This window comes from Anoplophora glabripennis, unplaced genomic scaffold (genome assembly GCF_000390285.2).
Source record: "Anoplophora glabripennis isolate ALB-LARVAE unplaced genomic scaffold, Agla_2.0 scaffold37, whole genome shotgun sequence".
Lineage (NCBI taxonomy): Eukaryota > Metazoa > Arthropoda > Insecta > Coleoptera > Cerambycidae > Anoplophora > Anoplophora glabripennis.
In genome coordinates, this window is record NW_019416243.1 from 669,015 (window position 1) to 681,572 (window position 12,558).

Here is a 12,558-nt window from a genome sequence, read left to right on the forward strand (position 1 = left end):
ATACTAGCTGACCCGGCAAACGTTGTGTTGCCATCTTGTGGAACTGTGGATGGAACAAAATAATATAAAAATCGCGATTAAAAATCAGGGGTTGATCGTATAAGGGTGAAAATTTAGAACTGTATGTATTTTTCAATGCTGAATCATGAAAAAATAAAAACAGAAAATTTTGTCCAAAAAATAAAAAAAAAATTTTGGGGTGGACCACCCTTAACATTTAGGGGTATGAAAAATAGATGTTGGCCGATTCTCAGACCTACTCAATATGCTCACAAAATTTCATGAGAATCGGTGAAGCCGTTTCGGAGGAGTACGGGAACGAACATTGTGACACGAGAATTTTATATATAAGAAATATATATATAATTTATAAATTGGTCCAACGCTGTTTATCTTACGGATTTCTACATTTATAGTGATAGGTATTGGTTTCTTAGAAATAGCAGACGTTTGAAAGTAGCTCTAATTAATTTTTTTTAATTTACCTATTCGTTTAATAAGAATATTTGGACTAAAAAAACAATGTTCTCCAGGCTTCAGTTTTTGTGTCGCAATTGTAGTATACATTTGTCGATTGGTACTGGAATACCAATTATTATAATGGGATGCTTAAATTGAAAGTTAAATCAGAATTTTTAAGAATTTGGTACATTTTTAAATTTGCCTATAAGCAAGTCTGTCTCGATAGTTCAAGACATTTACCTTCAATCCTGTGTTGAATGTTTATTATAAAGATATTAAGCTAATTGAACCAAATTCAAATATAAAATGTGGAAACAAAAAGATCTCTTTTAGCAGCTATTATTCGTCTTTGTCCAATGGTGATAATAGAACAGCAACAATGCAGGATATTTTATATATTTAACAATTTCAATAATATGAGTTTTTATATTACCCAATTATATTTAGACATATCATTTTAATTCTATTCCATTGAATATTAGTTGATAATGTCTCTCATAGAGTAGTTGCTTCCTGTAATATTCGCAGTTAGGTGTCTTGTATGTGAAGTGAGATATTTTTTGCATACTTGGAAGAACACTGTTTTACTTCATCTGATAGGATTTAAGAAAATAAATTTGTTTGAATTAGTTGTATAAATGCGAGAGCTAATAATAAAATAGATGTTTTTTTTATAGAGACGTTCTTGCTATTATTATCTTCAAATCATATAACATATTAAAAATGTAAATTCATAGATTTAAGTAACCAGAAAGGTCTTGCAAATAATTAAAAATACAAAGTTAACTTCGGTCAGTCTCAATAAATTAAGTTTTGTCATTTTCGTCCTCAATATAATTTCATAGTGACAGTGCTCAGAAAACAATTTCAGTATTTCTCATGGATTATACAACTTCCGATTGTGAACTAAAGATGGCTTACTTATACACTAGGATAGAAATTATGATATATTAAAAAAAATCCCAAAATTTTGGGTAATTTTCAAAGAGCTGTAACTTGGAGCGAAATGGTCGTAGGAGAATAAAAAAAAGGAAATTGAAGCTTCAAGTTTCTAGTTTTCGGATATGGAGTTTAAAATATTTTAGCGTCAGCAGTTTTTGAACAATCATAAGAAAATCAACGAAAAAAAATTGCAAATGTTTGCTTTTCTTTAAAAAGTCCTATGGGCTTAAATTTTTTTTTATAATTTCATCATAAAGCTCTCTTAGATAATTTAATTCTCTTCAGTTTGAACAGTTCCGGAGCCTTGTACGATGAATTATCGTCGATCAAAGGAAAAAAATCATTTTTGAATTTGGCAATCAATTACTCGGGAAATAATGGTCGTACAGAAAATCCTAGCAGGGTTTTGAAAACGGCAAAATATTCTCTACAACTCGTAATTATTGATTCTGATAAAAAAAAATTTCGAAGTGAAATTGTTGGTTAGAGAAAATGTAAAAAATTGCATAATTAGGGATATTGAATAACTTGGCATAACTTTGCAAATAATGAATAAACTAAAGATATTGTCTGTAACATTTCAACCTCAAAGTATCCTAAAAACAAACCTGATAATTTCAAAACGCTGCCATTTTTTTCTTAGTGCCCGGAATGTTTAAATTTGTCGTTTTTGCTGAAAATCAATGTAATATGTAATTTTTCACTTTTTATTCATTTAAGTTAAAAATGTTTTTTAGCAATAATCCACATTTTCTTCATCAAGAAAAGTTCATTAAGTATCCTAAAAAAAATGAAAAAAAAATTATTTCAAAAATTATTTTTTCCAATTTCTTTCAAACATATTCACAAGCTTCAAAAAACGTCAAAAAAAAATTGGTTGATTTGACCTTACAGATCACAATTTAATATCGCGTATTGCCGACTCTGTTTCCTAATCACCAATTCTAAGCGGTCTCGCATATTAATGCATCTCGGGATGTCTCGTTGGGTAATTCCTTGCAAAGTTTGTAAAAGAGCCTGGACCAATGAGTGATTCTGTAATTGCGGATAGTCTCGTCGTTATCGACGCCCGAGCATGTCCTAAACATGCCCAATGCGGTTCAAGTCGGGACATTTTTTCTAACAAACACTTCGAAATTTTTTTTTTATCAAAAACCAATAATTACGACTTGTAGAGAATATTTTGCTATTTTCAAAACCCCGCTTGGATTTTCTGTACGACCAATATTTCCCGAGTAATTGACTGCAAAAGTAAAAATGATTTTTTTGCTTTTATCGACGATAACTATAAAATGCTAGGTTTTGTACTACGCTGCTCTAAGGATTTTAATGATTCCTCTACTTTTAAATTATTATATTCAGCCTTTGTTAGATCTAAATTAGAGTATTCTTGCATTGTGTGGTCACCCTACTATAATATTTACATAACTACCTAATATAGAAAGAGTTCAGAGACGTTTCTTAAAGAATGCAGTTTTTAGAGAGGATGGCAATTATCCACTTATTGGTATCCCTCAATGTGACCTTTTAAATAGATTTTCATTTCGCAGTTTAGAGGAGCGTAGAACGATTGCGCAATTGATATTTTTATATAAGTTATTACATAACGCAATTGACTGCCCTTCTTTACTTTCATTGTTAAATTTTCATATACCTAGATTATCATCTCGTTTGTCTTCATTGTTTTATTTACCTACGCCAAGAATTAATATTCAAAAATACTCTCCTCTTTTTCAAATGTGTGATAAATATAATCTGTTTCAAAATCAGTTTGCCATTTTTAATTGTAATATAGCCATAATTAAAAAAGTTACATTTACAAATTAAATTATATTTGTTTTTTGTTTTTTTCATTTATATACTGTTTTGTCTAATTGTTTAGGTATGTAATGTTTTGTATTGTTACTTATCTCGTATCATGTAGTGTATGATGTAGTTTTTTGTTTCTACCTACCCTGTAATTGGAATTTCTATAGGGTAGGTAGTGTATTGTATAAATAAATAAATAAATAAATAAATAACTCAGCGACGACAAATCTTCGTACAAGGCTCCGGAACCCCTCAAATTGAAGAGAATTAAATTATCTGACAGCTCTTAATAGCGAAATTAGCAAACAAAAATGTCCACATGACTTTTTAAAGAAATTTCTCTCTACGACCATTTCCCTCCAAGTTACAGCTCTTTGAAAATCACCCAAAATTTTGGGATTTTTTTGATATCCCTTAATTTCTGTGCTTATAATTAATTTGTTTTCTCCACAAAACATGGATTGATACCAGTGAACAAACTATCTGTCGAATAAGCATTTTTTCTAATGACATTGTGTATCACTTGCTATGTTTTGAAAATTCAAAAATACATAAATTCATGTTAATAGTACTTTCAAACTAAAGGCCATCTACATTTGAACAAAGTAAAATTTAAACAAACTTTCTGTTTCAGTCAATTTTGTCCATACTTTCACTTCAGAATAACTATCAAATATTTTAATGATAATAATCAGAGATATATTTTAATTATTATTTTTATTAGTTAAACACAACTTTTATACAAAATAAGTATATTATGTTGTATTATTAAGTGTTGTGTATTAAGTAAATTAAGTATATTGAACATTATTTAGCTGTACCGGCACTTACTAATTAACTTGACATTGCTTCTTAACTTACAATAAAAATTACAATGTCATAGTGTGAACGACATTAGTGAAAATTCTGTTTTTTTCTGTACTTCTGAATATAAACTAATATAAACTTACACACCTAAATTGTAATCCAACATTTGAGTTGAAGAGTCACAATTCCCAAACAAACTTTTAACACTGCTGTAGCTATTCGGCAAAACCAAAACTGATTTGCGTTGGAATGTTCTCACTTCACGAAGAGTTCACGGGTTGCATCTCCATAAAAAGTTTATTCAACCACGATCACGCGGAAACAAATTGCAACTGCATTTAATTCACAACACAACTTTCCCCTGATATAACCGATTTGATTCATTAGAAGTTTTATAGTCGGTCTCTGTTAAGTAACAGCAATAAACTATCGCGATTCGAGATAAACACACGATTCTCTCTAACCTCAAACGGTTCTGCTCTGCGACTCCGGCTTCTTGAAAGCGTTCTCCAAGGCACATAAGGTGGGGAATTGTACCGAGGTGACTGTACAATACCGTCTGTTCAAGTAACCGTAGAAATTCCGAAGGTACCGGACGGGATATTAGTAAGGCACGTACCTTGGCCTTTAATGTGAGGAGACAGATTGTTCCCAGCCTTCTTAGTCACTGTTTACAGTGGTTGGATATTTCTGTTGGGTTGGGAAAGGCTAATTGCCTTTTGGCGCCGTTATAAGTATAAATTATCCGATATTTTTAATAAAGGCTGCGATGGAGATTAAGATTGTAGTTTAAGATAACATTTACTTTATACATCTGTTTTGATGGGAATTTTTTTATTTCTCAGCAGTTAAATACTATAAATTATTTAAGATTTAAACGAAATTAGTATTTAAACTTGATTACACAGACAAGGAACGTTGTGCAATAATATTAACACAATGAGTTACTTAAGTGTACAAGGTAAGCCAAATTATTTGCCATCTTCATTACCTCTCCTATTTGAAGGGACACGAAAAAACTCCGACGACTAAGAAATAATTTTTTATTTATACATTTTGAGCATAATTTTCTGATTCCAATTTTTTTTTAATATTCCTCACTGATTAGTTTTTATTCATAGACAACTAGATCAAATTTAATACCATATAACTATAACATATTCTAATTCTAAAATTGACAACAAGTATTAATGAAATAAAATAGGTTATGAGGGAGATATACAAGAGGGATGGTAGATATAATTTTTTTGCGATATTTTGCGAAAGTCTTTTTATATAAACTCAGAAAAAAATTAAAGGAGCAGAAAAATATCCAAATTTTTTTAGTGATTTTTGAAAGGCTCTAACTTTGCAAATAATAAAGGTGGTTGAAGATTCTAGTTTTGAAATCTTGAGATGAAAATCGAATCTTTTTTAAATTTTAATTTTTTTTTCGGTGTTTGATGAGTATGTAACGCGAAATTGTGAGAAAAATAAAGCATTTTTTTTTATCTTAATCAGTAACTGATGTTTAAGGAGCTATAAACCTGCTCCTTTAATTTTTTATAAAATTCGATTCAGGAAAGGACAACGGTTCCACCTATCGACTTCAAAATGTACAGGCCTCATGGGCATGTATTGATCTAAAAAAAAACTACAAACATTGGTACTTTTCGCAATATTTGCAAAGTAGTCGTTTATTTTCCAAAACATTAGAAAAAGTAATTTTTTGCACTTTTTCAAATTAATCTGTATAATTTTTTTTCTCAAATATACCGAAAGGCCCTTGAAGAGGATTCAGGTTTCTAAAACCCACCTTCCGTTCGCTATACGATCATTAGTTCATAAGATAACGATGATTAAAAAAAAGGTGACTTTTCACTCAGTAGTCGATATCTCAATAAGAAATAATCGTGCATAAAATTAAAAGAAAACAAATTGAAGTTCAGGCTAAATGACTCTGGCATTGATTAAGACAGAAAAAAAATTTCTGAGCCCATGTGGTTTTGAAAAAAAAAATAATATTTTTACCTTGCATTGTTTCTCGATTGCGCCGAGGGCTTAAACAAATTTTTCATCTCAAGATTTCAAAACTAGAAACTTCATGCTTCAAGAAGCTTTTTTTTCGATACGACCATTATTCACGAAGTTACAACCTTTCAAAAATCATTGAAAAAAATTGGAAACTTCTCTGATCCTTTAATTTTTTTCATGCATATGTCAAAGTTAGGCCTCATACATTTAGACATTAGCTTTCACAATATTTTTGAAATTCCACATTTTGCATATAATTGTTGGATAATTTTAGAAGTTTACCACCAGCTTTTCTTTAGTCCATAAAAAATGCTCTTTAAATCGCTTTGTCGTATGAAAATTGTTTTAAAGATGTAGTCAACAATGGAAAGTACTAAACTCACCTATTCTTCAGTTATGTCGTACCTATTTTTTCAAATAACAGATGATGACGATGATGATGATGATTGTAGCCTTTGTAGTCTAGACCAAATAAAATGGGATTCAGGATTATCTTTATGAAGGGTATCAGAAAACCGATATAATTGAGGATTATAGAAAAACACAATTATTTCTTTCCGTTTCAGAAATACGGCGTTCGACGTTCTTAGAAAATGGTAATCTTGATTAACACCTGTATATCAAGTACTAAGATTCTAATCGAAAAAGGGCAACACATTTTTTAATATTTTTATGATGCAGAAGAAAAAAGCATAAATTCATTATTTTACGAGTTTTAGCTAAAACTTGTATTTTTAGTATGGAATATGGATATTTAGGCAACCCGCAACAAATTGTCATAATTTAAATTGAGTAGTCCGAATCTGATCCTGATCTGATAATTTACATAGATACTATAAAAATGATCAACTTGAAATTAATTTATTTTTACAGGATTTAGAAGTATCTAAGAACAATCAACACGTGTTTGGTAAAATAGATACACTAATGTTCTTAAAACTTACAAAAAACCATATAAAAGAATATTCCTAAATTTAAATAAAGTAAAAATTTAACATTAGCCGTGTTCGGAAGGAATAGCCTCGTACGCAGGTAAGCTCGTGCTGATATGTTACCGTTGTCATTATTAGCGTATTTGCTCTTCTTTTGTTTAATCTTGGCATTCTCTAGTTCTACTAAGTATTGTTATTGTTTTTCTTGGTGTTGTACTGTGTCAGTGTGTTTATCCAGTGTTTTTTTCTTCAAGTGGTTTATTATAGACGTACTCTTAACCATAACCAAACTTTACTTGAATGATATCCTGTTGCGAGACTACATGAAATTATCTTTACTGTGCATGCTCAGTAACAGTGATATAATTTTAATTTATTAATTACCATAAAAGTCAATATTGTTCCATAAATTCTATAGTTCTATTAGTATGTCACTTGGGGTTTGAAACTTCTAATCTTGAATATTTGTAATATTTTTTTGGCACTTATGTCCAACGTATGTAATGTCGAAATTCGATCTAGTAAAAATATTGAGAAATTCTTCATGACAATGTGCACAATGGGGTTGCCTATTATTTGGCGAATGTAACGTCACTACTAAAAAGGTCTATTGAGGGTAATCGCTATAATTTTTAACCAAATAATACGTTTACAATGAATATGAGAGAAGTATTGGGGAAGACGGAGGATAACATATGTGTAACAAGTAATCAAATATTCTTTTGTTTTTCACAAAAAATTGGGCCAAACATAGGAAATGTCTGTATTCTTAGAGTCGGGAAGGACAAATATTAAAATTCAAAAATATGCAAGGTGCTCCACTTAAAATCATAATTTTGGGCAGCCATGCCCTTTGTTGGCTCTCTGTGTACAGATCATCTTCTAGTAAGTAACTGAACACTTTTTGTATTTAACATTTTCCTCGCTCAAAAGTTAATAGTTAAGTAAGGTTGAAATTTATAACAAATAACCATTATTGCTGAGAAGAAACGACTCTGTGTTCTAATGTATATTACTTTTACATTGCGGTTTTAAAATATGGAACACGGAAAGTAGTCCAAATCTATTTATAGTTTTGATTTATATTCTACCTACATTTTTGTCTGTGACACTGAGTTACATAACTAATTTTCTTTGTATTTAAGAAAACTGCAACACCTACCTTGTGTTGATTCATTAAATGTGTTTTGTATTTAGTGACAGCAATGTTATATTAGTTTTAAATTTATTGGTAACATTGGTGGCTAAATTCTATAATGCTTTAGAAAACAACTTTGTTTCTGGGCAAGAATAAAACAATTTTAGCAAACAATGAAAAGATAAGCTTTAATGTTGACACTTAATGTCAACTATTTTAATACAAGAATATCATACCTGCACGAATTCTGTCACTTTTATTTATCTATGGATTACTGACTTTACTGTGTTAAAACCGAATTATATTTTCAGTATGTTGAGTTTTTGCTTGTATGAAGTTGAACTGACATGCTAATCATAATTAAATGTTGGGCTGACAGCGGACCGAAATTAGATAAAACTACTTCAAACTAGTGAAAGGTGGCAGTATTTATTCTGCGGCAGTTCTGTCAGAGATAAATTAATGTATTCGAATTATCTACGTGCTGGTAAATATGTTAACAAAATGTGGACAGCACAGATTTTATTTTACAATTCACTTACGTAGTACATTACTGTTGGTTTTGTGGAGAGACATGCAAAATTAACAAATTTTTATCTCATCAAATCAGTTCTTATACAGGAAAATCATATTTGATTTCTATTGCAGACATTCTATTGTGTAGAATTCAATTCATTGGTAGGGCATACACATTTGGACACAGCCTTACAGAAAGCGAGTAAGGCGCTATTCCCAAGTGACAGTGGATGAAGCCATACAGAATATAGTGTTAAGTGTAATCCTGTGATTGAAAAAAGGGTGCCCAATATGTGCGTCATAGAAATGTGTCTTCCATTTTTTGATATGCTGATTACAAATATGACCTTCGTTTTGCTGTAAATTGAGCAGAAATGGAGAGGAAAAGCAGAAGAGCGACTCCCGCAGGAGGAACGATATTTTCTGTAAATTCTTATAGATAAGGCATGTCCAGAAGCCATCCGTGGCTACTGTTGTCAATGTAAGAACGGACGTCATGACAATTATTTGGTATTTATAAAATGGGGAATACCAAGAAGCAATGAGACTACCCGCCGAAGATATATCACCAATTGCCAGTTTTGCTAGAGTATTTTGCTGAAGTTAACAAATAAAAAAATACGAGGTATCCATTATAGCGCTATTAAAATAATATTAAACGTCTTAAATTAGAGTACCCTAGGTGGTAGGTAAATTTGAAATATTTGAAAAATTCATGATGAATAGAGCCAACTGAGGTCAGATTCAGTTTTGCTGCAAAAATACATAGAAATACCATGATTTCGTCCGTTGCGCATGACTTTTTTCATTTGATGGTCAGAGTAATTTTTGAACTTTAGTAGTTTTGAAAACCAATATCTTAGAAATCGCTCAATTTTGGGGGTTATGAGTATTAACTCTTTTCTTTGCTAAACCAAGCACTTCGTGCATTTTTCAAACTTGGGAGTTGTGGGTTTAAAGTGCTATAAGACTTTGGCATCCTTTCTTTGTGTAAAATTCTGTTGTATTGTATAAATAAATTTTCGTCTTAGGTTAGATACTTGTTGGACATCAGTATTGATTCTAGGTGGCTCTGGATTCAAAATGGAAACTTCAACAAATGATGAAACAAATTATTTTAAACAAAAAGGTTCATATCAACAGAATCATTGTAGGATTAGTTTTTGCGAAAGCTGCTGATGATTTATGTAAGTAGAAGTAACAACCAGCTAAATCGACTTCCGTCGAATATGTCAACCAGTAACGGAAATACGAGCAGTCACTTTACAGTTTCAGATTTTTTTTATAAAGCGTTTATAACACATTTAGGTAATTCTAAAACTATTCGTTCCACAAAAATAGTTTTATGAAAGGACCCCGCACTTTTTATACGGAAAAGTGGTTTCAGTCGCGAGGTCTAATTTTTGGTGGAAAAGCTAATTCCAACATCCTAAACAAAAAAGCTAATGGGCACAAAAAATTCTACCGTCAGGATTTTGCCCTACAGCGCATACAAGGTCGGCACCTGGGTTTTCAGGAGTCGGGTTATTTTTATCAGTGACCAATTATGGAGACATGCATGCATGCGTGGAGGTGTGTTGGAGTGAAAAAGTACTATATATATCCCCCTTTTCTGTGTTCAAAACGAGATTCAAAAATGAAAGAAAAGGGTGACCGCCTTTTCCGTACCCACGCGTACAGTACTATTAGATCGCGTCCGCGATGCCAGAGCAAATGCCAATAATCACGTTGAAATCGAAGTAGTTGAGATGGAATAGTTTGTAGAACATCAGTGGAGTATAGAGCTAGTGGCGAAGAACCACTATAAAAAAGTTAATGCGCCTCAATCGGAACTTCATTAGGTGGTATGGAAGACCGGAATCCTCATTTTTGAATCTCGTTTTGAACACAGAAAAGGGGGATATATATATATATAGTACTTTTTCACTCCAACACACCTCCACGCATGCATGTCCCCATAATCGGTCACTGAACACGCTCTTTTTTGATAAAAATAACCCGACTCCTGAAAACCCAGGTGCCGACCTTGTATGTGCCGTAGCGCAAAATCCTGACGGTAGATTTTTTTGTGTCCATTAGCTTTTTTGTTCAGGATGTTGAGAACTACCTTTTCCACCAAAAATTAGACCTCCCGACTGAAACCACTTTTCCATATAAAAAGTGCGGGGTCCTTTGTCCTTAGGAACATAATTTTAAACACAACACGATCTATACCATTAGAAAAATCAAAATTTCTATACCAATAATTTTTTGAATTTTCGATACATTATCAATCTAAAAATGTTTAATTTAAATTGAACCTAAATTATACTCATATTGCACATACCTACGGACTTTATTTACCAAGCAGAACTACACTTACTTACTTAGTTACAAATTCATAATTTTTTTCTTTTGTTATTTTTTTAGACTCAAGGAAATATTTTGCCCGATGGATACTGGATGGATGGAACTGTACTAATAATACCTAAGTATAATTTTTTAATAAAAGGTAGTTACTCAACGATATCAGTGTTCTTATTTTAAATATTTTTATAACAGTATTTTTTGAAAATATATTAGGTACATTAAATATTTTAAAAATATTTTCATTTATAAAATAATTCAAAAATTTCAATTAAATAGAAATGTTGGTATTATGATATAAAAAAGTATGTTTAGTTGAAGGCAATAAGGATGAGGCAGGGCCGGCGGAAGGGGTGAAACAGCGAAGCAGATGTTTCAGGGGACATTTTTTTAAGGGCGGCATTTTAAGACTTGACTTATTAACTTTTTATAAATTTCAGAAATTGAAAATTGTACAAAAATCTAAAAAAATATTTTTTGACCCCGAATGCGTGCTTTGTTCCTGTGTCTGTGACCAGTGGAGAACGTTCTTTTTCAAGATTAAAAATTATAAAAAATTATTTACGATCAACCATCACGCAGGAACGGTTAACGCAGGCTTAGCCATTCATGCTATCGAGAAAGATATAACAAATAATTTGGTTTACGATGATATTATTGAAGACTTTGTTAATGAAAAATGTAGAAAATTTGATATGTGATATGTATAAAGATCTCGTTTGAAATAATTTAGTTTCTTTTTTGTTTTTATTGAATATTTTTTATTTTTGGTTTTATTGGGATATCTGTTTTATTTTTTATAGGATGTTTCTTATAATTTCTGTTCGTTTTTTTGCTAAAATATTTATTTATTTATTTTTGTCTATTGAAATGTTTTTTTTTATTTTTCATAACTTTTTATTAATAAATTTGATATTTGTGCCAACAGTAGTAACTTGTATATAGTTTTTCTTAGGGCAACAAACAAATATTTGCTTCAGGTGCCAAATACCCTGGCGCCGGTCCTGGGATGAGGGGAAATCCCGATGGAGAAGTAAGGGATGAGGAAATTTGTTGAGTTGTCAAGTTAATCGGCTGATGAAGAAGGCTCTTAAACTGAAACGGATTATTGGCATATGGGAAATTCCCATTAAGCTGAGTCCCCTTCTCAATGAAACGTATTATTATTTATTAGGCATTGGTCTTATCTTTAACATGGCGGTCATTTGATCATATATCTTTATCATTTATTAACTTATTTACAATAACATTTTTAACGCAATGTATAGAAGTTATCAAAAATACTTACGATAATAGATCAAACAAACGGCACAGGGCATTACCTGAAAAGAAAACAAAATATTAAAATAGATCGTAAAAAAAGCGGTGAAAGGAATAAAATTATAAGCTTAAGCACCCAACATTTCATACTGTCAACTAAAAATCCCTAAATCTTAACGTCGCCAATAGTAATAATTAATTTACAATGAACAATGACACACCGTTACGTCTGCGCTAGAGATAATGCGATCGCTGATTGGTGGGATAAATACTCGTAAAAAATTACACCAAGCCGGTGAAACAGAACGTCGTGTTTTAATGATCTTGATCTTA

The 12,558-nt window shown here is 31.2% G+C and overlaps 1 protein-coding gene across 1 annotated transcript in view; it reads right to left on the reverse strand.

Annotated features, from left to right (window-relative positions):
* The window catches only part of LOC108913525 (tyrosine-protein phosphatase non-receptor type 13-like), a 217,255-nt gene extending 204,971 nt beyond the window's left edge, over window positions 1-12,284 (reverse strand). The window contains exon 1 of the mRNA XM_018719087.1: window positions 12,254-12,284. Within this exon, the coding sequence (XP_018574603.1) occupies window positions 12,254-12,284 (31 nt within the window). The remainder of the gene's footprint in view (window positions 1-12,253) is intronic.
* Between the last annotated feature and the right edge of the window lie 274 nt (window positions 12,285-12,558).